Here is a 23,254-nt window from a genome sequence, read left to right as displayed (position 1 = left end):
ATAACCTGCATTAAGTTAACCGATATATTGAAACGATACGCTTTTTTGTAGACCTCCCAATTTGAAACGTTAACATCTGTTTTTCCACACAGAGGATGAATGAACTCTCCCGGAAATGACGCATTCCGAGAATGGTCCATTTATTCACCAGCCAAAAATCCTTACAATTTCTCTTTTTTTCTTTGGTAATTAGTAACAGATAAATTTAATAAATGTGAATTGTACCTAAAGTCAAGTCATGCCCAATAACAAACTTTAGGTGGAATCGATGTACCAAGGTTATTGGAGAACGAGATGGATCGTTACCGGAAGTGCGAGTATATTGACTGAACCAGTGGCGGGTTAACCGAACCGTAATCCTCACGCTGTGTGGTGGCAGCAGCTTTAATATAAATCTACAAACCACTGTTTGTTTTTTAACTTTTGAGCGTTTGATGTTTCAGATATCGTTATAAGAAGACTTTAGACCGTGTAAGTCATGTCAGTCATTGGTGCTTTCGCGTCATGGGTAGTTTATTGTTGCCTGTTGCATGGTTCGTGAACGTTGTTTGTAGCTGTGCGCCAATGCCTCTGTTGAAAATCTCTAATAGAGTAACACATCCGTAAAAATTAGATGTTTGTTTGTAGCATGTGGCAAAAATCCTTGCAACAGCGACTCAAACATTTTAGACATCAATTGTACATATAATAGTGATGCTGTTACGTAAGATACATTTACAACATTTGTATGGTACTTATGCTTCACTATTTCCTGCCACATTACGTTTCAGACAACTTCAAATATATGAAATTTATTCGACTTGCAAGTGAAAGACATGATATGTTATCTTTATTTGCAAGCAGCAAAGAAAATAGCCAGTTCTTGTGATTTAGAAATCTAAAGTCATACAGAATAACATCAGGAATTTAGGAAACATATTCAGTATTCTTATAAATATATCCAGTACACATTTGAATAGCTTGCCAAATATGTTGAATGGGCTGGTTGTGTCGAATGGGGTACATCGCAATGTCTATAAATAAAATGTATTATTATTAACTACAAAATGGTTAACACAAACTATACACTTATTTTTAATTAAGCATTTCTTGGTTGGTGCCAGCATTTCTCTATTTTATATTTAATATTTAGTTCCTGCTTCTTTTCTTTAAGGCAATATCACATATTTTCTTGTAGTTTGACACTATTTTTTCTGTCTATTGGAAAGTGATATTTATTCTTGTGTTTACTTTGAGCATTTATTTTTAATAACCATTGCCCCCTTTTCCTTTATCAGACTGGATCAGGCCAGGCATGAGTGGTGCACACCTGGACGAATGGCAGAGGAGGTCCTTTGACATTTCATCTGGCAACTGTACACCTGAACAGACGGCCGATGCCTACCGGGCCCATATACTCTCCATTCAGTATGCATGGGCAAACTCTCAGCTCTCTCAGGCCAGCATGGCGGTCTTGTTCAGGACCTACTCGGAACGCTATGCCAATGTAATGGACTCGGATGACCCTCGCACAGGACTTAATAACTATGCAGAGAGTGCACTACATCTTGCTCGTAGTCAAAGGAACCACAGTGACAAGTGGGTGTCATCTCTGACCATGGAGAATGTGCTGGATCTGCCCTGTTTACAGAGGATGAGGCAAGCAGAGGGAGGAGATTCCCAGGTGGCAGGAGGAGATGTGAACATCTGCGTGGGGCAAGGAAGCAGAGGCAGGTTAGAGGCACCATGTAAACCTTTAGGACCACTACAGCCAAAAACAGAATTTAATTTTACCACCAACAGTCTTATAACTAAAATTACATCTACAGAGCCAAAAGTCTCTGAGGTGACCTTGAGTAGTTCAAAACCAGTGTCTCTACATCAGCCTGTCTTTAGTCCTCCTCCTCTGGGGAATCCTGTTCATGCAGAGGGAACACTAAACTATCATCCCCCGACTTTCTCCACTTCAAATCGATCTAAGCGAAAGAATTTTTACAACCAAGATGGTGGAGGTCAAGCAGGCACTGACTCGAGAGCAGGAACCAACTTCAAAACGGCTCACGAGCAATTTATTGTTGACCAACAGAAAAAACACTCCACTCAGCTCCAGCGAGGTCAGAGTACTGGGGTCTCAGCGACCGTTAAGAAATCTCTCGGTGCCAACAGGCCACGTGGTGCATTTTCAAAATTTGTGTCACCTATTCAACGACAGGAAGAAGATGATGGTGGGAAGACTTCGGGTAGCAATAAAGAACCTCAGATCCTGGATGAACGACTCAAGAACTTTGAACCAAAGATAATTGAGCTGATCATGAGTGAAATCATGGATCACGGGCCTCCTGTTGTGTGGGATGACATAGCTGGTCTGGAATTTGCAAAGACCACTATAAAGGAGATTGTGGTGTGGCCCATGCTGCGACCTGACATCTTCACTGGGCTCCGTGGTCCTCCTAAAGGAATCCTGCTGTTTGGGCCTCCAGGGACTGGAAAAACTCTCATAGGTAAATGCATAGCTTGTCAGTCAGGTGCCACCTTCTTTAGCATCAGTGCATCGTCGCTCACTTCCAAGTGGGTGGGCGAAGGCGAAAAAATGGTGCGGGCCCTCTTTTCCATCGCTCGCTGCCATCAGCCTGCTGTTATTTTCATCGATGAGATCGACTCCCTGTTGTCCCAGCGGACAGACGGGGAGCATGATTCATCTCGGAGAATAAAAACCGAGTTTTTGGTGCAGTTAGATGGGGCTGCCACGGCAGCAGAAGATCGCATCCTGGTAGTGGGCGCCACCAACCGACCTCAGGAGATCGATGAGGCTGCCCGGCGACGACTGGCTAAGAGGTTATACATTCCCCTGCCTGAGGCGACTGCAAGGTTGCAGATAGTTACTAACCTGATGGCTCAAGAGAAGAACCAGCTGAGAGACCAAGAGCTGGACAGCGTAGTTACTGCCACGCAGGGTTTCTCTGGTGCGGATATGACTCAGCTCTGTAGAGAGGCTGCACTGGGGCCAATCCGCAGCATCCAGTTTAGTGACATCACTACTATCACTGCAGAACAGGTTAGACCCATACTCTATAGCGACTTCCTGGAAGCCCTAAATACCGTCAGGCCCAGCGTCTCGTCAAAAGACTTGGAGCTGTATGATGAGTGGAATAAGACGTTTGGATGCGGGCGGTAAAGGACACTTTACCAGAAGTTATTGATGCAAGATGGCACAACAATGTCTTCTAATTTAAAATTGTTCACACCAAAAATGGGGGTTCACCCAAGTCCCTGCAGCTTCTGTTCAGCCACTACTAACTCCCTATTACTCCTACTTTTTAAAATTTTCTCAGATTATTTGAATCTGTCAAAATTACGGCCGATGTTTTATGAGGTATTAATAGTCTTCTCCTTCTTCAAAGCCTGTTGTAACTGTAAAGAAATAAGAAAGAGCCTGAAATGTGGCTGCACTCATTAAATGTTTTGAGTGTTATAAATGCAGCAATTTCAGCTTAAAAATTCTGTTTCACATTTATATTCCAATTTTGTTTTTGGTAAATAAAACTTTACTGTGTTCCAATATTGGTTTGTATTGTACATGCCATATTTTTGATGCATATCCTGAACAAATACAAGATCTGTTATTAAATAAAACCTCTAATTAAGAACTGAATTATTATAAAAATCCATATCATTATTGAACCTCATCTTAAAACATAAAACTCCACTGGTCAAGAAAATCTATTTTAAGGTGATGTTTACTGTAAAGAAAAAAGGGAAACATCTGAATTGTTGCCTTGGGTGCAATTCCTCAAAGGAGACAACAGGAGAAAACGTATCGTCTGCATCATTTACGTTTTAACCTCAAAACTCTTCCTGCATTTGCTTCCTCTTTTGCTGTTTATCAGAATTGCCTTTAATTCCAGGTACCTCTGGGAATCCAAGGCTTTTCTGAAACATCACCCACTTTGCACTGGCTTGGTGCATAAATGATGACTGAAGAATTTCCATTTTCTGTTATACAAGAAAGAAGATCAGAATTTTTTTGCCTTCAAGCACGTTTGAATGGTGTAATATGACAAGCGGAAATACTGAACCTCAAAAAGCGAAAATGAAATAAACCTGTAGAATACATGAGGAAGTGTGCTTCAATTTGCTCAACCCCCCTCCCACTCTAAGCCACAAAGGACTGTACAAATACTCATAATTTTTCCTTAAATGTTTCTCTAAGGAGAACAATAATCATTGCTGTCATCTGACAGGGGTTTCCCCATGGCTGTGTTTTGTATATTCCTGCTCATTATGATAGTGGTGGACGCAGCAGGAAAGTTCAGTGCTGCAGTATTTCCCCCTCTTTAGCATTGGCTTTAATACTCATGGGGTCCTGGCTGGTGTTGATGTCACACGAGCTGCAGAGGACCGTTATCGTGCTTGCATGAACTAAATTCTCATGTTATTTTAATGCAACGATCTTTGAAAATCTGGAAGCCCATGAAAAAGGAATTTCATTTATTTTTCATCTTTTTGTCAAGTTCCCTGATAAATATTTCAGATGTGTTGTTGGCCAGTAAAACTCTGTTTAATTAGCCGGCAGTGAAAATAGTTGCCCCCACCCCCATGGCACCTCTGTACAGAGGGACTATGGACAGATGTAGAGGATTCCTCTGGTGCTCACTGGAACAAGTATGGATTTAAAATGGTGCCATATGGTGCAATTTTTCAGTCACATAAAATGCAACACATGACTGCTGTCTATATGGCTGGGTTATACATCTGTGATGACTACATGTCTTTTGTTGTTTTTGCTTCTTTTGTGTGTATTTTTCATGTCATTGATTTTTTTTAACAGCCATCAAATTTAACCCTGTCTTTAAATTTCTTTTTGATATTGGAGGTAAAATGAAGCGTACCTTCTTTCAGACAGGAAAAAAGGCTCAAACACAAAAATAGTCAAAGACATGTTTTAGTGGTGCACAATGTGGTTCCGTGCTATTCTTAAAGGACTTTTCTTTTTTTTTTTATTTGAGAGATTTGGGACTCTGTCCAGTTGTTTGGCCAGATTATTCCCCTCTGCTGCTAGGTCCCAGATAAGTGTGTGTGTGTGTGTGTGTGTGTGTGTGCGTGCGTGTGGGACCCAGTGTTGGTCACAGCTGCATCCTGTTTCTGCTAAATCATACAGCAGCCATCTGGATGAAGCCGTCGCTACTGAACTGCTCCACTGGCCACGGCAGAGGCTCCGCGGACGCCCGTTGGCCCCTCGGAGCCCCTCCGTCCCCTACCTTCTGCTCCAGTGCCTGATCCTCTGTGACTTCAGGTCATGTGTGTGTGTGTGTGTGTGTGTGTGTGTGCGCGCGCGCGCGCACGCTCGCTCGTCAATGCTCCTTTGATTTGACAGGGTTTTAACTCCACCCAAACTATTTCTGATGGGTGACAATGATATTAACCTAAAAACAAATATTCTTGGCTGCTTTCATGTCTTATAGTTTAAATAATATTTATAGAATAATATTAATTACAAGCTCAAAAGGAAGGATTGAATTCTTCAGTGTTTATTGTAGCCTTTCCTGATTTCATCTTTTGCTCTTTCTAGACAGACGGGAAAATGCAGGACAGTAAATAATGGCTTAACTTATTCCACTTTATTTCCATTATTCCAGAAGGTTCCGAGGTGTGGAAAAATAATAGTTCTGAAGATCAAGTAGTAAAACTTTCCATCAAAAAACCTGAAGCCTGGCACGTATTTATAGCAGGCTTCAAAAAGGTTTTCATATTTAGAACACCGTGGATAGACTGAAAGCTGTTAAATTCATATTTTCTTTAAACTAATTTAAAAAACACCACAACACTATCTCCAATCTGCATTTATATAAAATATTCTTTATTGATATTTCTGCAAGCATAGAGCTCTTTCAACACTAAACTGACTTATTTTTACATTTTGTGACTGACACAATTTGCAGTCATCACAAAGGAAACAAAAGGCCAGGATAACATAAAAAACAGGATAAAATAAAAATGAGCTTCCAGCAGCAGTCATGTTTTCATCTCAAACATGTTTAGTACAATCAGACAGAAACAGATGTAGCTTTTATTAGTTCCTACTCTACAGACATACATCCATTACTGTAATAAATACAAAAACAGACAGGTGTTTAAATGCATATAAATAATGTGTGGGTTGTTACAAATACAGACCATAGGAGGACGCGTGTTCCTATCTACACCGATCACTATTTTTCATGTTTAAGCATTGTTTACTCCACAGATAATCACTGCAGGATAAAATGTTTCCTTTATTTTAGTCCTTTCAATGAGCAGATTTTTCAAAAGTAAGACTTTGGATATATGTTCATTTTTTCAATCACTTGTTCCCCTTCTTCTTTTCCAAAACACATTTATACAATTTGTACAAGTGACCATTAGGGCAATGACAGAGGATGATGCTTTGTCTCGACTATCTTGATTATCAAATGGTCTTTTTTTTCTTTCCAGTGTGACATTTGAAATAATAAAAAAAAAAAATGCATATTGAATAATTCAGATAACATGCATACATTGTATTAAACAGCGTTTATTGATGGACGTTCCTGTGTTGCCACAGGTGCATGTTCATGAGGATGGGGTATGTTAAAAGTATGTGTGCTCAGAAGCGATGCTCTCCTCGTGTTATGTGAGAAGAAAACTCATATCGGTCTTGACTCCGGTGACCACAGAGGTTACACTCAAAGGGGTCTCTGAAACCATGGCACCCCATATGAATGGTGTACATGACATGGTCCAGGAACAGAACACGACAGTGTTCACACCTGTATGCCCTCACCTGCTCGCCGTCTGTTGTGATCACCTTGAACCCCTCAGAGGCCATCTCCATGCTGGCCTGGATGGCCTCGTACTGCCTCTGCTGTTCCTCTTTCACCAAAGGAAGCACGCCGTTTCTCATCCTAGACGTGATGTGGTTGGTCAGGTAGATGAGGCCAGGCGCTGTCACGCCTGGACGGTCATCGTTGTTGCTCTCGGTGTCTGTGGAGTCCTGGCCACTGTGGCTGGGTGAGCCATCCTTTTCACTGCAGGCTGACTTGGAGAGCAGCAGCAGGTTTTCGGCTGCGCTATCCTTGGCTGACATGACCGTCCCACCTTGGCCGTCTGAGGCTGTCTTGTGGAGGGAAAACATGGAGCTGAGGGCCACATCAGAAGAGGAAGCAGGGGAGGTCTGAACCAGAGGCCGGAGTGACTCGGCTTCAAGGTAGCTGATGGCGCTGTTGATGGTCTGGTCAATGCCCTGCGGCTGGGTCAGCTCACCTGCTCCTCCATCGTAGGAGAGATCTGACAGGCGTTTGTCACCTAAGGAGCAGAAGATCCATCTAAAGGTTAAACTCTGCTCACAAACATCCTGTGAAGAGTCTATATCCTGGTAACCTGAATTCAAATATTATTCTGTCCTATTTAGTGAAAGAACTCCAAAATGTTGAGTAATAAAGATGTTCATTTAAACCCATATACTGTTTAAATCCATATACTATTGCGTAATCAAGCACACGCTTTTCCCCCCCACCTAAAACAGTTAAATACAACACAGATACAAAAGTCCATTTCATGTTCAGGCTGAACAAAATTAAAGAGCTGCAGCTAAGATTGCGCTATACAGTTCTAACCAAAAGCAGAGACATTTTTATCACACAAAGGAAGCAGATTTCTGCCCTTACCCACAAACTTCTGTGGCATAGTGCTCTTACGTTTAGCTACATTATTAGCTAATCTGTCTAGCACCAAGGCTCTGTCAGATCCCGTCTGGCTCAAGTCTTCCCTCTGCTCATTCTGGTTGCTTTCTTCCTTTATTACTGGAAAGCAAAACAGAAAAGTGGATTTCAGAGTCAATGTTATTTAGGTATTTTTTCTTATTTATAGTGGGGATGGTATTCCTACTTACAGAGCCCAGAGCGGACTATTCTGACACATACATAGCACTTGGTCTCTAGGGCGCACTCACACATGCGAACCGTACCGTGTACTATACAGAGTCACAGTAAAGTGTGGATTTTTTTGGTTGGTGCCACCGTGACGTTGCCGCTCAGGGAGTTGTGTTAGTTTTGCTGGCTTATAGCTTGTTGACAGCCATTCACCATCACCCCGGCCTGCTTTGGGGCAGAGCCGATGCGCATTTGCCCCAAGATTCAACTTGAGTGCAACTCGGCAAAGGCAAATTGACGTGGAAAGGTCTTGTTGAAAGAAACGCTAGTGGCAATGGGGCCTAAACTCTGGTCGCAGTTGGAGACGGTTGCAGTAAAACAGGTTGTCACGTTTGGGTGGAGGCTGAAGTTGAGAGGTTAAAGAGCTTGATGAGACACAGATCACCAACCTGTGTAAATACTGTTCTGCAGCCCCATGTAATGGAGGTAGTTGTGGCATCGCTCTTTGTGCTCCTCGAGGGAGCTGCGCTGCTTGTAGCTTCGCCCACAGTAAGCACATTTGTGAGGCTTCCCGACTGCATAAACAAATAAACAAACAACAATATAGGCTTTAGTATATTCTGTAAGATTCAAATGTAACATCTTAGTTTCAGTTTGATGTAATGTGCTAATATTAAATCAGTTCCTGGTTTCTCACCCTAGCACATACTATTTGTTTTCTCCAACTTTAATCCCATCTATTTCTTTTCCATCACAATTCAAACCCATGACCCAGACTTTGGATTTACCCTAGTTCATAATGGCACTTCTCACATTCTTTTGTCTGTGACATCACTTTTTCTGTAATGGGGAGGAAATCGTATTAATTATTATATTATTAATCATATTTATGTAGATTTAAGATTGTAATTTAAAATTTTGTGATAAAGCGGGAGAAGATTTGACGAGATGAGATTTAAAATAATCCATAATGCCCTTTTCTTTGAAGTATAAAAGAGCATTTTTTTTAAAAAGTCTGAAAAGCGCTGAGTTTTTATTTGACTCTAAAAGAGTAAGGATGATTATGGGAATTTTGTGTGAAGAAACATAAAATAAGCATGTAGTTTGATTGCCAGAGGAAGTTGAGACCACAACAACTCTTCACAAAAATCCGATTTTTCTTGATTCAGCATGTGCATGACTGGAATTACTCCTGAGGTCACAAAAGTTTGGAGTGACTTTTGGGGGAAGATTTCAGGAAGCAACTTGGGAGAGTTTGCACTTTCTATTTTAAAGTAGTTTCTCTAATGAGACAAACATTCATTAAAATGTAATGAATCACAGTTGAAATACATTTCAGTTTTTTTCCCGTTTTTAAGTTAATGCTAATATATCTACAGGCATGAAGTATTATTAGAATCTAAATTGTCCTAATAACTAAATTGAGAATTACCACTAACCCACCCGTGTGTGCTCTTCTGAGTGCACTGCACAGGGAAAGGGTGCATGCAATCCTTTCCTACAGTGTCCTGCCAGCTGTTATAAAAAATTCTTCAACTGTTTATTAAAGCTTATTCTCAGTCTTTCTCAGAACACAATACTGCCACATTTTCATTTCACACACTGTACTTGTAATGTATAGAATTAAAAAAAAAGTCTCAGTAAACTTTAAAGGTTTTGATGCTCTCATGCTTGCTGCGGAGCAACCACGGGCACAGCAGCAGCAGGGATACTCACCAGAGTGGGTGCGTAAATGTCCAGTGAGGGCATCCCTCCTTCGACAGGCATAACTGCACAGGTGACACTTGAAGGGTTTCTCCCCCGAGTGGAGCTTGATGTGGCGCAGGAGATTCCCCTTCTGAGTGAACGAGGCGCCACATTGGTTGCAATGGAAAGGACGTTCCCCTGAGGACACAACACAAGGAGGAGCACATTGTTTTAAAAAAGGTACATCAATAAGAAAGAAAGAGGGATAAATTGTTGTTAATTAACTATACATGTGGTGGTAAAGATGTTTTTTTATTTGAATGCACTTCTCTCCCTAATCTCATGTTGGTTACAACAATAAGTGGATGAAAGAGTGTTTCTGCAATCCGTGGGACACTGCGCTACAAGATTTCATGGGGCCAGAACAAGCTGGATGATGGAGCACCTCAGAGTGTGATCCAGTAGACTTTTGGGAGGTGGGGGGTGGGGGGTAGCAGTGTGACTCCATCTCTCCATGCTCTCGCCTGCCCCACTGACTTCTGCCACTGTGATCGAACAAGAGCCTTTCAGACTCAGCCTGCCAGCTCCGTAATGCACCATTGCCTAGGTCAATTTGATCTGAAAATCTCATCCCCCCCCCCACGTCTCTAAAATAAGAGCTGCACATCACAATGCAAATTCAGCCTCATTTGAATAAAACGAAGGAAACACTTTGTGCTGAGAGCCAGTCTTCCTGATCAGCGCCTCTGGAATAAACCAATATCCAGCCCCTCTGAGTGTTGTGTCATTCTGTGAGAACGTTTTAATATGACTTTTTTTAAACCTCCCCCATAAAATAAGAGTCACCAGTGAAGCAGCAAAAATATATAAAAAGGGAAAATCATTAAAGATGCATTTTGGAAGCAAAAATCACCACAGAATATTTTCTATTTAAATAGGAGGCACTTCATTATATCTTTTATTGTAGTTTTTTTGCATTTCCATCAGTCTAGCGTTCCTTTCTTCCATTTTGAGTTTCATTAGAATCTAAAGCTTGACAGTTAAGTGCCTTTTTCAGCGATGTTCCCCACCACTGGTTTGGCTTCATTACAATAGAATATCAATTTTGAAAAACTAAACTTTTGCCACTCAGATAATTGTCATTTCACAAAGATTCCATTTAATTTCACCACATATCCTGATTCTCAGCTGTGGGTATGTCCACATTCATGCTATCGCTCAGTTGTTGTTTCCCTTCCTGAGATGTTCTGCAGTCATTTCTAAATATTAATGGACATTAATGACATGTTCAAAGTCTATTTCATGCGTTGTGCGTACAGACTATTTTAATGGCAAACGTACAAACATACTTGAAAATTAACCTTTTGTCTTAATGCAAAAAAACTACACAGCTGTTTTATTTATATATCTTTATACATTAATTCATTTCTCATTTAAGTTGTTTCGGGCGACACCACTTAACCCTGATCCACCCTCTCTAAGCTGGTAACAGTGAATGTGGGTACAAATAAAGGGCAAGAAGTGTTGCAGACAGCTTACCAGTGTGGCTTCGCTTGTGCACCATCAACACATTGGGACCAATGCAAACTATCCCACAGATATCACACTGGAGCTTCCCGTTGGGCAGCCGTGTACCTCCGGCCGAGGAGAAGGCCTTGGCTTGGGGGCTCGACTGTGAGCCGTTCACCTTGGCCCCCGAAGCATCAATCACGCGCAAGTCTTCCGCGCACTCCTCCTCCTCCACGCCATTCATGTCAGAGGCCAGCCCATTCTCCTCATCACTGCGAGCCTCAACTTTAATGTTACAGACTGGAAAAGAGGGCAAGGGGTGGGGATAGGATGGGTGGCCATGGTTTAGAATACGAGCATGGTTTTAGAATGATGTCAAACACTAAAGACGGGCAGACTGTCAGAGAGACATTGATGCTGCAACACTGGAACAGATGGAATATAGTGATAGCTTTAAAATCCGGAGAGGGAAATTTGAAATTGAATGCATAAATCCTGTTTAATCTGAAGACTCATATTTTTTTTGTTTACAGTTCAGCCTCTTCCTCAACTTCAATAGTCACTAATGTGGCTGCTATGCCTTCATTTGTTATTGAACCAGTCAACGCTGTTAAATTCCTGCTTTCATAATTTCTATCTTTATATTAAGCTTAATATATTAAGATAACACTGACAAAACATTCCATGTTTTGCACGTTTAATATATTTCATTTCAAGTTATGATAGTTAACGTCAACCTGTCATGATGTCATTGTAAAGTCTGTCTCATTCATTATACTTTATTTTGACCTGGTTAAAATAAAAAAGCAAACTAAAGAAACTTATGTGAGCAAACGACAGACAGCAAGTTTTCTGCTGGCCATGACAATGTTTTGGTTTGAAAAATAAGTAGGATGGATTCAGTATCTTTTCTAATCTATCTGTTTCTTTCTAAATTCTTTATGTATATAAAAAAATCAGATTCATCATTATATCATTAAGAAAGGGAAAGGAGCAAAGCAACAACAAGAGGACAAGTCAAGCAATGAAAGTAAAAGACAAAACAACAAAAGCTCCAGAAGAAACTCCAGCTAAAGGATACACCATATTAATTCAAATATTTCTCTAAACTGTATGTAAATCCATCTTGTATTTGTCTATGCTATTTTCTTTAAATAGGCCTTTCAGTTCACAAAGTTTTAATTTCTTCACTACGCTTGTTCCATACATTAACTTCCTTGGTTGACATGCAAAGAAGTTTTGCATTTGTTCGCACTTATTGTTTTTTACGCTAACAAATTCCCCTTCGGTGGTATTTATTTTGCCCCATTTGGAACAACTCCTGGATACAGTGTGACAACTGCTCATGTTTCATTTAGTACAGTGAATTGAATAATTTTGTTTGTTTTGTGAGAATTTGGAACATTTATTTATGAACATTTATGAAGAGTGCGTCGGTTGGTTGGTTGGTTAATGGTCTGCAGGATTTTACACACTTTTCTTCATTACTTCAGTTAGTATTAAGGTGGATTATTTTTAGTTTATACATTCTCTGCTGTGAAGCTCTAGAAAAACTATGTCTACCACATGAAACTTTAATCTGAATTACCACCTGGATTCAACATCTAAAGTGAAGCACATTTAGGTAAATATATATGTATTTCACGCAAAAACCTTATTTCAGGAGAACAAGCAGGTGGATTGTTTAAGGATGTCACTGATGAGATGAAGAAACATGCAGATAATCTCACACCATCACAGTTTGGTGAAGCAAACGACAAGATAAACAGGAAACAGAGACACAGGAAACTGTGTGTAGGGGTTGGGACAACAGCGGTGTCGACCTGAAAACGTACAACACGCTCATATTTGCCTCTTTTTCTTAAGGGAAGGAAATCATTCATAATTGATCAAGGTAAAAACTTATTTGTGGCGAGAATAGGTGTCTTATTTCTTTTTATTCGGGTGTCCCCAAGGTGTCCCCTCAGTCACCTCACCTCCTAACTTTTTCACCAGCACAACTGACATGTCGTGCCAGTCCCGAGCTGAAACAGCCTGTGGTTTACATGTCACGGCAACAGCCTGATTTCCCCATGCCGCCATCTCTCTTTGTACAACCGAAGAGGAACAAGCGGAAATCATGAAATATAGGAATCTATGGAAAAGGGGAAGCTTCAGAAAGAAGGCCTGCCAAACTGAAATACCAAGAATTATGGAGAAGTGACAGAAAGGGAAGCACGGGAAAGGAATTGTAAAACAGCCTGTAACTGAAACTTTTTTTTTTTTAAGATAGTCCTGCTTTCACTGAGAGTCACCAAAAGAACTTAAATCTTCCAATGTGCAGAATGTTTCCCCATTTGAGAAAGAACACGATTAACGCCACTGAAATACTTCTAGATGCTTTTCTGATTGTTTATCTTCCTGCATTTATCTTAAAACTTGCTTGCCTAATCTCCTCAGTTGCTTTTTTTTTTTATCGTAGGTTAAAAAAAACACAAGACACGATATGAGATAGGACCCAGTGAGACATGTAGGCAAAGGGAAAGAAAGCACATTCTGCTTTCTATTTAACCTGCAAACACTAAATATGAGACATATACAACACGCCAAAGCCAATAACAACCCAAGATGACAACAATTGCAAGTGCTTACCAGTAGAAGTAAAATAATATATTGTCATTCTTTTCTATTTTAATACACGTTGAGGCTCTGAAATAACACTCTTGTTAATTGGTTAGCTGTTTATATTTATCTCCTCATGCGTTGCTTGTGCCTAAATACATTCTCCAAATATCAAACATATCCTATGAATAATTTCAATGCTGCAGTGATGTTGAAACAATGATCCTTTGTAATTTCACCCCTATCAGGTCAGCTGACTAAAGCCTACAGAAGGGAACCATACATGGGCTACTGCTAACTTCTCATGGATATGGGGAAGTTGCAACTGAACCGGGAGTAGGAAGAAGACTTTACTTTATATCATGTTTGTCTCAGTCACACATCCTGATTTACTCGTTTTGGGAAGCAAATGTAGCAACATAAGCAAACAAATGAGGTTGCAATAATCTGAATATGGATCTAATGCTACGAATACAGAGGAAACAGCCCTGTTGCTAAACATAACCTGCCAAGAATAAAGAGTGAGATGAGAATTTAAAGTTTAGAAGGAGTCACTTTTCACCACTTCAGCTGAGCAGGTTGGGTCAACAGAGTGGAAACACCAGGAACCCAGTGGAAGTTCCTGTTACTGACTATGCTCGCACTGTCTGAAAATAACCCTGTGTGCACAATAGTGGAACCACATGTGTTAAACCGCGTTAGCAACACAACTTGCAGGAACACCAAAAACGGCCCCCTTTTTCGCCCCACATTTTGCATTTTTTTTTAAAAATAGACACCTCCGTGTCATGTTATAAGGAACTGGACTCAGTTCCCTCAGTCTCTGAAGGCCCCACCTGAATCATTGAATCTGATAGTCTTCTCACTGGGATATCTCGGTCAATCTTCTTACTCATTCAGGCCAAAGTAAACTCTAACTTATGGGACCTTTTTAATCTAAAGAGTTCTCGTTGGGATGTTAACAGTGGTGTTCTGTCATGTTTTCAGGTTTTGTGAGAAAACAAGTTGTATTTAAGCTTGAGGTCCCGAAGGAAATACCAAGGTGGGAATTTAAGAGGACAAACTCCAGTTTTCATGTTAGGGAAGTTTGCTGGGCTGAGTTATAGCAGTGTAGATTGCTGCGGTGTAAATGTGCAACAGAAATGACAATTCCACACTGAGAGCACACATTTGCAACAGGAAATAACCCAGGATTTAAAGTCTTGAAACTCTGAGGTCCAGTCTCCTATGTAGTTCCACTGCTTGTTGCTTTTTTTAACAACAGAGAAGTGAGCAGAACATGAGCCTGTGTGATAGTTATATCTCCTTCTTTTATCACCAAGGCAGCCATGCATAAATGTACCAGGTACTTGCACTTCTCTATCTAGGCCCTTGCTCTCTCCCCATATAGAAATGTGTGAAGTGATGATATGTAGGGAATGAACAGAAACTGCAGTACGTAAATGTGCTCTACCAGCTGCAGGTTCTGGTTACCAGCACTGATTTAAAAAAGAAGAGATGACGAGCTTTTTGTATCGTTAATTTAGTGTAGCATGTTTTAATAGTATAGCTTGCAACTCTTGCTTGTTAACCTTAAGAGAATCCTTATAAAACCATAAACCAAGCTTATCATCTGACATCTCAGTTTTTGTCAGAGTGTGTGTGTGTGTGTGTGTGTGTGTGTGTGGGCGTGTGTGTGTGTGTGTGTGTGTGTGTGTGTTATGGCCCATTCCTGAATGGCAAGTTCTTCTTACACATCCTATTTCATTTTTCTCTCAAATTACTCAAGACCTCTAATCTCATTGTCTGCGTGAAAAACAACAACAATTGAATCCATTTTATTGCCCTTTTATCAGTTGAATATCAGTATTCATAACTCGATCTCCTATTTTTAATCAAAGCTACTTTTTAGTTTATCTGGAATCTTTGGCGTTTTGTGGATACTAGGTTTTGACCTGAATGAACACCTGACAGTAATCCTCTACGCAAAATTACTTTATTGGATCATCTGTTTCTGAGGTAATTCATGAACAGACTGCCTGTCATACATGTACACCACCCATGTGAGCCCCCTCCAGCTCACTGCATCCTTATTTACACCACGACATTCCCTGGCTTCATGTTTGCGAACTGAAATCAAGGCCACATTAGCTATTCCTTAAGATTCATCTTATTAAAGACATGCCATGGATCAAAGAGTTTTTTAACCTTTTGTGCCAATGACCTAAATGTGTCCGTTTGCAGTTTCTGATTGGGTTTTCTCGGCTGTTTGAAATGGCAGATAGCTCCCACGGGATGGTATTACGTTTAAAAGACACTTTAATCCCTATATATTTGCTATGACACTGACATTACTTCCATTTAACTGTTCTAGGAAGAGTTACATCATTTCTTGGGACAGGCCAATGTAGTAATCGTTTATTTCTTCAGTAGAATCTGTGTCAATGGGGTGCTGGGTTTGTCTGCCGTGAAGTTGCCACGCACCTTTGTCCGCTCTGTTGTTCTGTTGGTGGATGGAGTTGGCTGACAGGTCCTCGGGGACAGCCATGGGCTCCTCTGCCTCTTCAGTTGCTCCGTTGCCATGAGGGCTGTCCCTGCCTGCAGACACACACTGCCATTCATTAGACACCCCAATCAGAAACTTCTTTTTCTGCTGGAGCTGCCTATTGTGTCTTTTACTGGCGCTCGTGGTGTCTACATCAGGTGGCTGTGTTTTACCTGGCATCTGGGTCATTTCCTGGGCCTCTTCTGTCTCCATGTGGTGCAAGTATTCTAACGGAAGAGAGATGTAGACATGTGTAAGTTTAATCAAGTGAAGGCATGGAGTAAAAAGTGTTACTTCTTGGCATTATTGGGCCACCTTGGCGAGATCGCTCTTGTCGCCGCTGCAGACACGCTGCTGTCTGACCGCTTTACATTACAAAGAATCACAGACATTTTCATTAGAAGTCTGACAGAGAGACTGATCATTGGAGAGCCCTGTGGCCCCTTCAGATAAGAGCCACTGGTAGAGCAGGGGTGCCAAGATTGGACTTTCAGACCACATTTGTTATTTATTGTTAATTTCCTGCCACGTAATCATCCAAAAATCTAAACTGACTGCCGCAAAATTAAGCAGAAAATTAACTGGCCCAGGGTCACAAGAATGCGGGCGTCCTCCGAGCCCAGCTGATCTGCACTCATGTTCTTTCTAATTTACTGAGCATGCATCACTGAGCCCACGTCCAGACACACACGAGATGCAATGAGAAACAAAGAGAGGGAGAATAAGAGACAGACTGAGACGGACGTGGAGGCAGAGAGGTGGGTAGCGATTGGGTGGCAAGAAGTCAGAGGAGCAAAGGCAACAGGAAGGTGCGCAGAAAAGAGCGGTGACAGAAAAGCAGGCTGGAGGACTGACAAGTTCTCTTTATTTATTTTTCAGAAGCGATCCTTCGGCCAGAGCTGAATATCTGAGGAGTCACCAGTGCTCGTGGCCCCATTAATAATGGATGGCCCTCAAGCCTGCAGCAGATGGGCCCGACAGCCTCAGCCCCAGCTCCACCACTTCAAGAAGCCCTTGGTGGGGTTGCTGCCCAGTCCCAGCAGCCACTCAGGGAGAAGTGAAGCTCCTGAAAATAGCGAAACGAGCCCAAGGGAGAAGGGGAACCAAGGCCTTCCTGTTTTACAGACAGATGGCTCCACACATTTGGAACAAATAGTGGGAAGCAACCAGGCCACTCTGTTGCAATGCACGGCAATCTGCGGAGTCAAGTCAAAAGCCTGGCTTGAAGACGCCCAGGACACAAGTGTGAGGCGGGGGGGCAAAGGTCACTGGTGCAGATGAATTGTTGAGCAGGGTGTTGCATGCTAATCTGCTGAGCTGCAACTACACAGCACAGCATTTTAGCATCTGGAGGGATGGAAGAGGGGATATTCTCATGTGCCCCTTTTTCTAGGCAGATGGTACAAGGGGAAACACGGATGTGTCAGCGTGGGGCTCCAACAGAACTGAATCTGTATGTGTTTGTGTGTGTGTGTGTATGTGTGTGTGTGTGTGTGTGTGTGTGTGTATCCACATGCAGCTGCTACCCACTTCTGTAGCCACGTGCAAAGAAGTTCATAGACCTTTCAGGTAGTGGCTGTTTAGTTTCAACAAGTTATTAATTCTTTGATAAGATTTGAAATTGTGTTTTGTGGGTTTTTACAGTGGTGCCTTTACATTCTTTCTAAATGCTCTCCAAAATCAAAGGCAGCATTTTGATAAGAGCAAGCACTGTGCCAATAACATTTCATTCTGACTGGAATCACCCTGACTCATATTCAAATCAGACCGAAGTGTGTCTCCATGTGTAAGAAGTGACAGGTGGAATCTTTGTTTGTTTTTTTTGTTTTTTTGGAAGTGATAGAACAGGCCTTAGATGTGCAGTTTGGGGGTGGGGGGTGGGGTGGGGGCAGGAAGAGGCTTGTGGGTTGAAGTGTGCATGTGTGTATGTGTGCGAGTACGTGTGTGCGTGTGTGTGAAATGCTGGTGCTGCATTGCAGTGGGGGTGAGGCGTAAAAGTTACACCAGACAGCAGGGTGGAGATGAGAAACGGCAAAACCGTTAGAGATACAGATACTGAGGACCACACCAGCAAAGTTTGGATATCCAGGACAAAGCTGCAAACTCTGGTGTGTACAAAGATGATAAAAATGTATTTTGCACATTTGACAATAAATATGGGTCAAGACGATTAAAGTATTCTCATTGTTTTCGATTTTTGTTTAATTGTCATGTGAGGTAAATAGATAATTATGCACAATTATAAAATTTCAAGAATCACATTGTTGAAGTCAAAGCTGGTAACTTAGCTCTACTTTTTCTGCTTTGGACACAGTGAACTAAAATACACCATATTGCTTTAAAGCTCAGGATTGATTTAATGAGATAATTTGAAGCATCTTTAAAGTTCCTACTAAAGTTTCCACTTTAAACAGATTTATGGAAGATTATTGGTCACGTCTATGAATAATTGGGGCTGTTCATGGACTTGGGGGCGCACTGGGCACTTTCTTCTAATATAGAAAAGGTGATGACCCCCCCCCCCCCCACTACCACCACCACCACCACCACCACACACACACACACACACACACACACACACAGCAACTGTCACCTTTGTTCATACGCGCGCATGTGAGGATTCTCATCAGAAATGCATGGAAGGCACATGCGAGCGCGTCGGTGTTTATGGTGAGCCACCGAGGGGGGCGAGGGCCGCTCGCAGGAGAAGTTTCCTTCATTTGCATCTGACACACTTCACTACTCAGCTATTCAGACAGTACAATCATTTTAATAACTGTCTGCCTTCGTCTGCCCCTCCGCCGCCTCCTCTTCCTCCTGCTACAGTTTCTACGCTCAGGAAAGATGAGATGATTCGTCTACAGTCAGATCTGCTCTTCTCGCTCCCACCGAACGATAAAGAAAAAGTATGTGTGCCGCTACTGGTTCGTGTTTTAAATAAATGGTCGATTTTTGTCAAACTATTGTGTTTGAAAAGCGTTGATTTTTATTGAATGTTCTCTGGAATTTACACAAGTTGACACTATAATTTTAAATTCATTGACTGATCATTTCACTGTGAACAGAAGGAAGTTTACATTAAATACTTAAAGAGGATTAACGCACTGGTGCTAACAGGCCAACACTTAAACTTACTTCCGCGGGACCCATTTTTTTGCATAACTTTTAAAACTGGGAACTACTGATGTTGCAAAGAGTTTAAGAAATTAAAACGCGTTTATTTTCTCAACATTTCGAGAGTCAGGTGACGAACCACCTTTAAAAAAAAGTTTCTTTAGTCCTGCAGTTTTTACTGTTTTTTCCATCCCGCACAGACGTTTAGCAACTTAGAACAGGGTCAATAAAAACAAAGCTCAACAGAAAAGATCAATCGATCCTCAGAAAAGAGCGTCAGTGCGGGCAGACAGAAAATCCTGTCGCGCACGACTTTCTCGCACATACGTCTGAAAAAAAGTTTTAATCACTATAAATTTGGCGTTTAAAAAATGTGTATTTTTTTTAAACTGTCGTTTTCGAAAGGGAAACACTTTTTTTTAGATTTTCTGAGTGCGCGCATCTGTTGCAACAGGTGCTACTGTGTAAATTATAGGAAACATTTGAAAACTAAAACATGATCGGGATATTTATAAATGAGATAAGAAATGGTTTAGAAATAAAAGTATGTTATTAAAAATAATCCAAATATTCCTAAAGAAAAAACCCATGGAGAATGGGAACATTTCTCATTTGCCAATAAGCTGGTAATTTAAAAATAAATAAATCGATCTAGACATTTAAATACTCTTTTGCTATTTGATTGAATTGAATCTAAGCGATACACCTGTTGGTGAAGCAGTTGCATGTCCCGTTGGAGCCCAGAAGAAAGCGGGATCTGATGCTGCGACGCACCTGCACCGAAACTGCGAGCGGTGTCTTTTTCCATCGAGGCGCAAATGTTTCCTAAACCTTTTTTTTAAAGATTAAAGTAGTTCATTTTGACTTTTAAAGTGTTGTGTCTCGGAAGGGAAAGGCTTAAGAGAATACACGCGGTGGAAGTCACATTACCTGCTATTCCTTGAGTTTGCAATATGAAGTTCTTCCAACTCTCCCCGGCTCCATGTGCAGAAGGTCGCAGCGCCGCGGCGGCCCCATGGAGCTGCGCCCGGAGTCCCTCCCCTCTCCACTGCACTTCCTCGTTCCAGCCCAACATGACTTGGTGTCTGAGCTCGACTGAGGCATTTTGCTTGCTTTTATCCACAGGCCGAGTGTGCGGCGGGGAGTCGAGCCACCAAACCCTTGGCACTTGCTTTGTACCGTGCCAATAAAAGCTGACACCCAGTAGACCATTACTGGCAGCCATGCATGAGATGGGATGAGGCGCAGAGGAGAGTGGTCCATTCATTGTTTATTTATTTCATTCTCGGGGAAGCTGCCGGGGTCTCCTCACTTGCATATTGGACATGTCCCCTTCTGTCACCTACTCTGGCAGGCTAAAGCACATGTAATCAGCACTGGCTTCCTTTTAATCTATAATTCTTCTTTTGTCTTAAATACTTTTGACTTTGTTTTTTTTTCCCCTCTGTGGGTTTCTATATGCCCTCAAAACAACTTAATAATCTATTCAGTATGTAAATTAAAAAAAATATTGACACTTCTTGCATATCTAGACAGAGCCGTTACTATAATATTTAATGCACCATATAGAAGATTTATGTAAGATGTGCTTAACTTTCCAAATGTAGGTAAACTGTGTCCGTTAACCTTATTTTCCAGTGCATATGACTGGATGAGGGTGTTAAACTTTAGCTCCCTCCTGCCAGTTGTCATTCTTGCAGCCACGGCTCACGCAGCACATGTAAAGAGTGTATTAACTCAACATTGAACTTGTTTTCTTTTAATTGCACACAGTGCTAAAAGCGGGCAAGACAGCTACCTGATCTGTTCGAGATTATTCAGATAAATGTAAATTGTGGATTAATATTGATTGTAACCGTAAATAAGTAATGCACCTTTAGTCGGGCTGCTATACGTTCTCCTATCATTTTCAGACTCTTGTCCTGCCTATATCTTCGTTGCTGTAATTGGTGTTTCAAATTCAAGTCCACAATATTAAAGCTGAGCTTTTGTCACCCTCATTTCATTGCTAATTTAAATTCCTTAAGTGCTGGTGTTACTGATTTTTCAGTCTGTTTTCTGGTTGATTTTCCCTCTATTCCACTGCCCTCAGGCCCCAAGCAGCGACTCTTATCACAGGAGAAGCTGCCTGTGCTGGATTGCTTAGTCACCTTTCATGGGAGGCTGCCCTTATCTCCTAAGAAGCACCACATTCAGGCAGTTTGTTGCAAAAGTAGGAACTATGGGCAGTTGGACTGTGGTGTCATGTATTTTAAGAACCATAATATAAGTTGCAGCAATTCTCATCGACTTCCTTAAGCCTCACGGTCAGCATTATTGCATCCTCTGCTCAGAATCTGTCGCTGTGGCTCCAGAGGCTACCCAAAGGGAATGCTGGGACTGCAATGTGACTCAGCATTATCAACAAAAACAGACGCCTTTGGGTCTCGATTGAGATACTGTTCAGCCCTGCAGTAACACATGCTGGTTTTCTTCAAAACACCATGAAGTCAGGAGGGTTTGGAGATCTGTACACAGGTGGATCAGTATTCCCTAATGATGGGGTTGTCAATCATCCTCCTGATGCCAGAAACTCTTCCATAATTTGGTACTGGTCATGTGTACAGGCATACAAATTGAAGCAATTTTCTGCAAAAAGTGTTTTATAAAGTGATAAATGTACTTAATTCCTCTGCATTTAAATGTAGATTACATTAAAGCGCTGCAACCCATGACTGCAAATCAAGCCAAGCACCACTCCACTCCTCTGAGTTAATCCACAACCTGGAGCAAACCATGTCGTTACAATTAATATCATTACCTGGCAAGTCTCAAAACATCATCGGGTAATGTAATCGCTCCACTACCACACAAAAGGCTCCGGCTTCTTCTTATTTCATGGATCTTTAAGCAGTATTCACTGTTTCACATCTGGAAGTATGAGCAGCATGTACCCCTTAATTGGTTTCAGCACCTTAATAAGTCAAAGACGTTCAAGGCTGATAATCACATTAAATAGTCCAATTTATCTAAAAAGTCAATTGCAAACTGAAAAAACTCCCTTTCTCTAGGAATGCATTATGCTGTGAGGATGTCAGAGTAAATTAAATTCCCCTCTGCACACTAAAGCATCTATTTCCTTATGGTAATTATCTGCTGGAATAGCCCTGTCAGTAGAAGGAGTCAGGCATGCTTGACATTTAGCCATTCTTTGGAAGGGCGCTGAGTAAAAATTAAGACGAGGGGAAAGAAATTAATCTGCAACCCAGGCAGGCATTGAGAGATCCTGGAGGATAGTGGCTGAATCAATCATGATGTTTGTGAGCCTGTTTTGAAAAGAAGTCACTAATGAGATTCAGTCCACAGGCTGGAAAATTGTGGTGGGGGCAGCGACACTCCTTTAGCAAATGTAGTCACGAGTGCCGTGAGACAAATCACAGCATTATTTGCTTTAAACACAGGTTGTACCAGTTGTTTGAGCACTACATGAGATATTCACAAGCTCACAGGTAAAAATCTGATTAAAGGGTAAACTGATCTGACAGGACATCGCTGAGGCTCATTTATCGTTTACCATCTCGTTCACGCTCAGCGTTTAGTTACGGAACTTTTCCATTGACATTAGTTCACCAAATAAATGGAAACCACTGAGAATGAGCCTCGAGTGAAAGGACCTGCATCTGCTTCATTTCTAATGTTGAGACCTGGAAGTGTAACTTCAGGGGCTGTGAGAATAAAGGGTAGGTTTCGGAATTGCTTCCATATGAAGTTCAGATTGTCACCATTGTTTCCAATATAGAACCCATCACAGTCTCCCCGTCACCACCTGGGTTTTGAGATTCAAGTCTGACTATAATCATATTGGCAAACAGGGGGTCCATGAAGTCCATGAAATCTGATTATTCACCCAAATAATGAAACTCTTGGTTTGGATGGTTGCTGTTTAGAGACAGATGTGAAGAGAAGACTATGGGCA

General features: G+C 41.5%; 2 protein-coding genes and 1 long non-coding RNA gene across 5 annotated transcripts; 2 read left to right on the top strand and 1 right to left on the bottom strand.

The window, feature by feature from the left end:
- Positions 1-223: 223 nt before the first annotated feature.
- On the top strand, positions 224-3,540 carry fignl1 (fidgetin-like 1). The gene is made up of 2 exons (XM_003963708.3): positions 224-471; positions 1,278-3,540. The coding sequence occupies exon 2, from the start codon at positions 1,295-1,297 to the stop codon at positions 3,152-3,154; it is 1,860 nt and encodes a 619-aa protein (XP_003963757.1). The 5' UTR covers positions 224-471; positions 1,278-1,294; the 3' UTR covers positions 3,155-3,540.
- Positions 3,541-5,813: 2,273 nt separating this feature from the next.
- On the bottom strand, positions 5,814-20,563 carry ikzf1 (IKAROS family zinc finger 1 (Ikaros)). Of its 3 annotated transcripts, XM_003963672.3 has the most exons (8): positions 20,230-20,563; positions 16,359-16,412; positions 16,125-16,238; positions 11,091-11,360; positions 9,582-9,749; positions 8,315-8,440; positions 7,662-7,796; positions 5,814-7,299 (listed from the first exon to the last, which is right to left on the bottom strand). In XM_003963672.3, the coding sequence occupies exons 1-8, from the start codon at positions 20,522-20,524 to the stop codon at positions 6,602-6,604; spliced, it is 1,860 nt and encodes a 619-aa protein (XP_003963721.3). In that variant the 5' UTR covers positions 20,525-20,563; the 3' UTR covers positions 5,814-6,601. The 3 variants fall into 3 exon arrangements, with proteins under 3 accessions (XP_003963721.3, XP_011601219.2, XP_003963723.3); XM_011602917.2 differs by lacking the exon at positions 7,662-7,796; XM_003963674.3 differs by lacking the exon at positions 11,091-11,360.
- Positions 18,711-21,299, top strand: LOC115249564 (uncharacterized). Its single transcript, XR_003888239.1, has 2 exons — positions 18,711-19,091; positions 20,425-21,299. It is a non-coding gene; the product is annotated as an uncharacterized lncRNA (long non-coding RNA).
- The last annotated feature ends 1,955 nt before the right edge of the window (positions 21,300-23,254 follow it).

Source organism: Takifugu rubripes, chromosome 4 (genome assembly GCF_901000725.2).
Source record: "Takifugu rubripes chromosome 4, fTakRub1.2, whole genome shotgun sequence".
NCBI lineage: Eukaryota > Metazoa > Chordata > Actinopteri > Tetraodontiformes > Tetraodontidae > Takifugu > Takifugu rubripes.
The sequence above is the reverse complement of the archived record's forward strand: the minus strand, read 5'-3'. Positions and strand labels throughout refer to the sequence as shown.

Bases quoted from the DNA above. Each gene is read 5' to 3' on its own strand.
- ikzf1 (XM_003963672.3), bottom strand. From the start codon at position 20,524: ATGGCTGCCAGTAATGGTCTACTGGGTGTCAGCTTTTATTGGCACGGT. The intron at 9,750-11,090 runs GTAAGCTGTCTG...TTGTGTCCTCAG, and splicing joins GCACAAGCGAAGCCACACTG to GGGAACGTCCTTTCCATTGC. The intron at 7,300-7,661 runs GTAAGGGCAGAA...TCTGCTCCTTAG, and splicing joins TATGCCACAGAAGTTTGTGG to GTGACAAACGCCTGTCAGAT.
- fignl1 (XM_003963708.3), top strand. From the start codon at position 1,295: ATGAGTGGTGCACACCTGGACGAATGGCAGAGGAGGTCCTTTGACATT.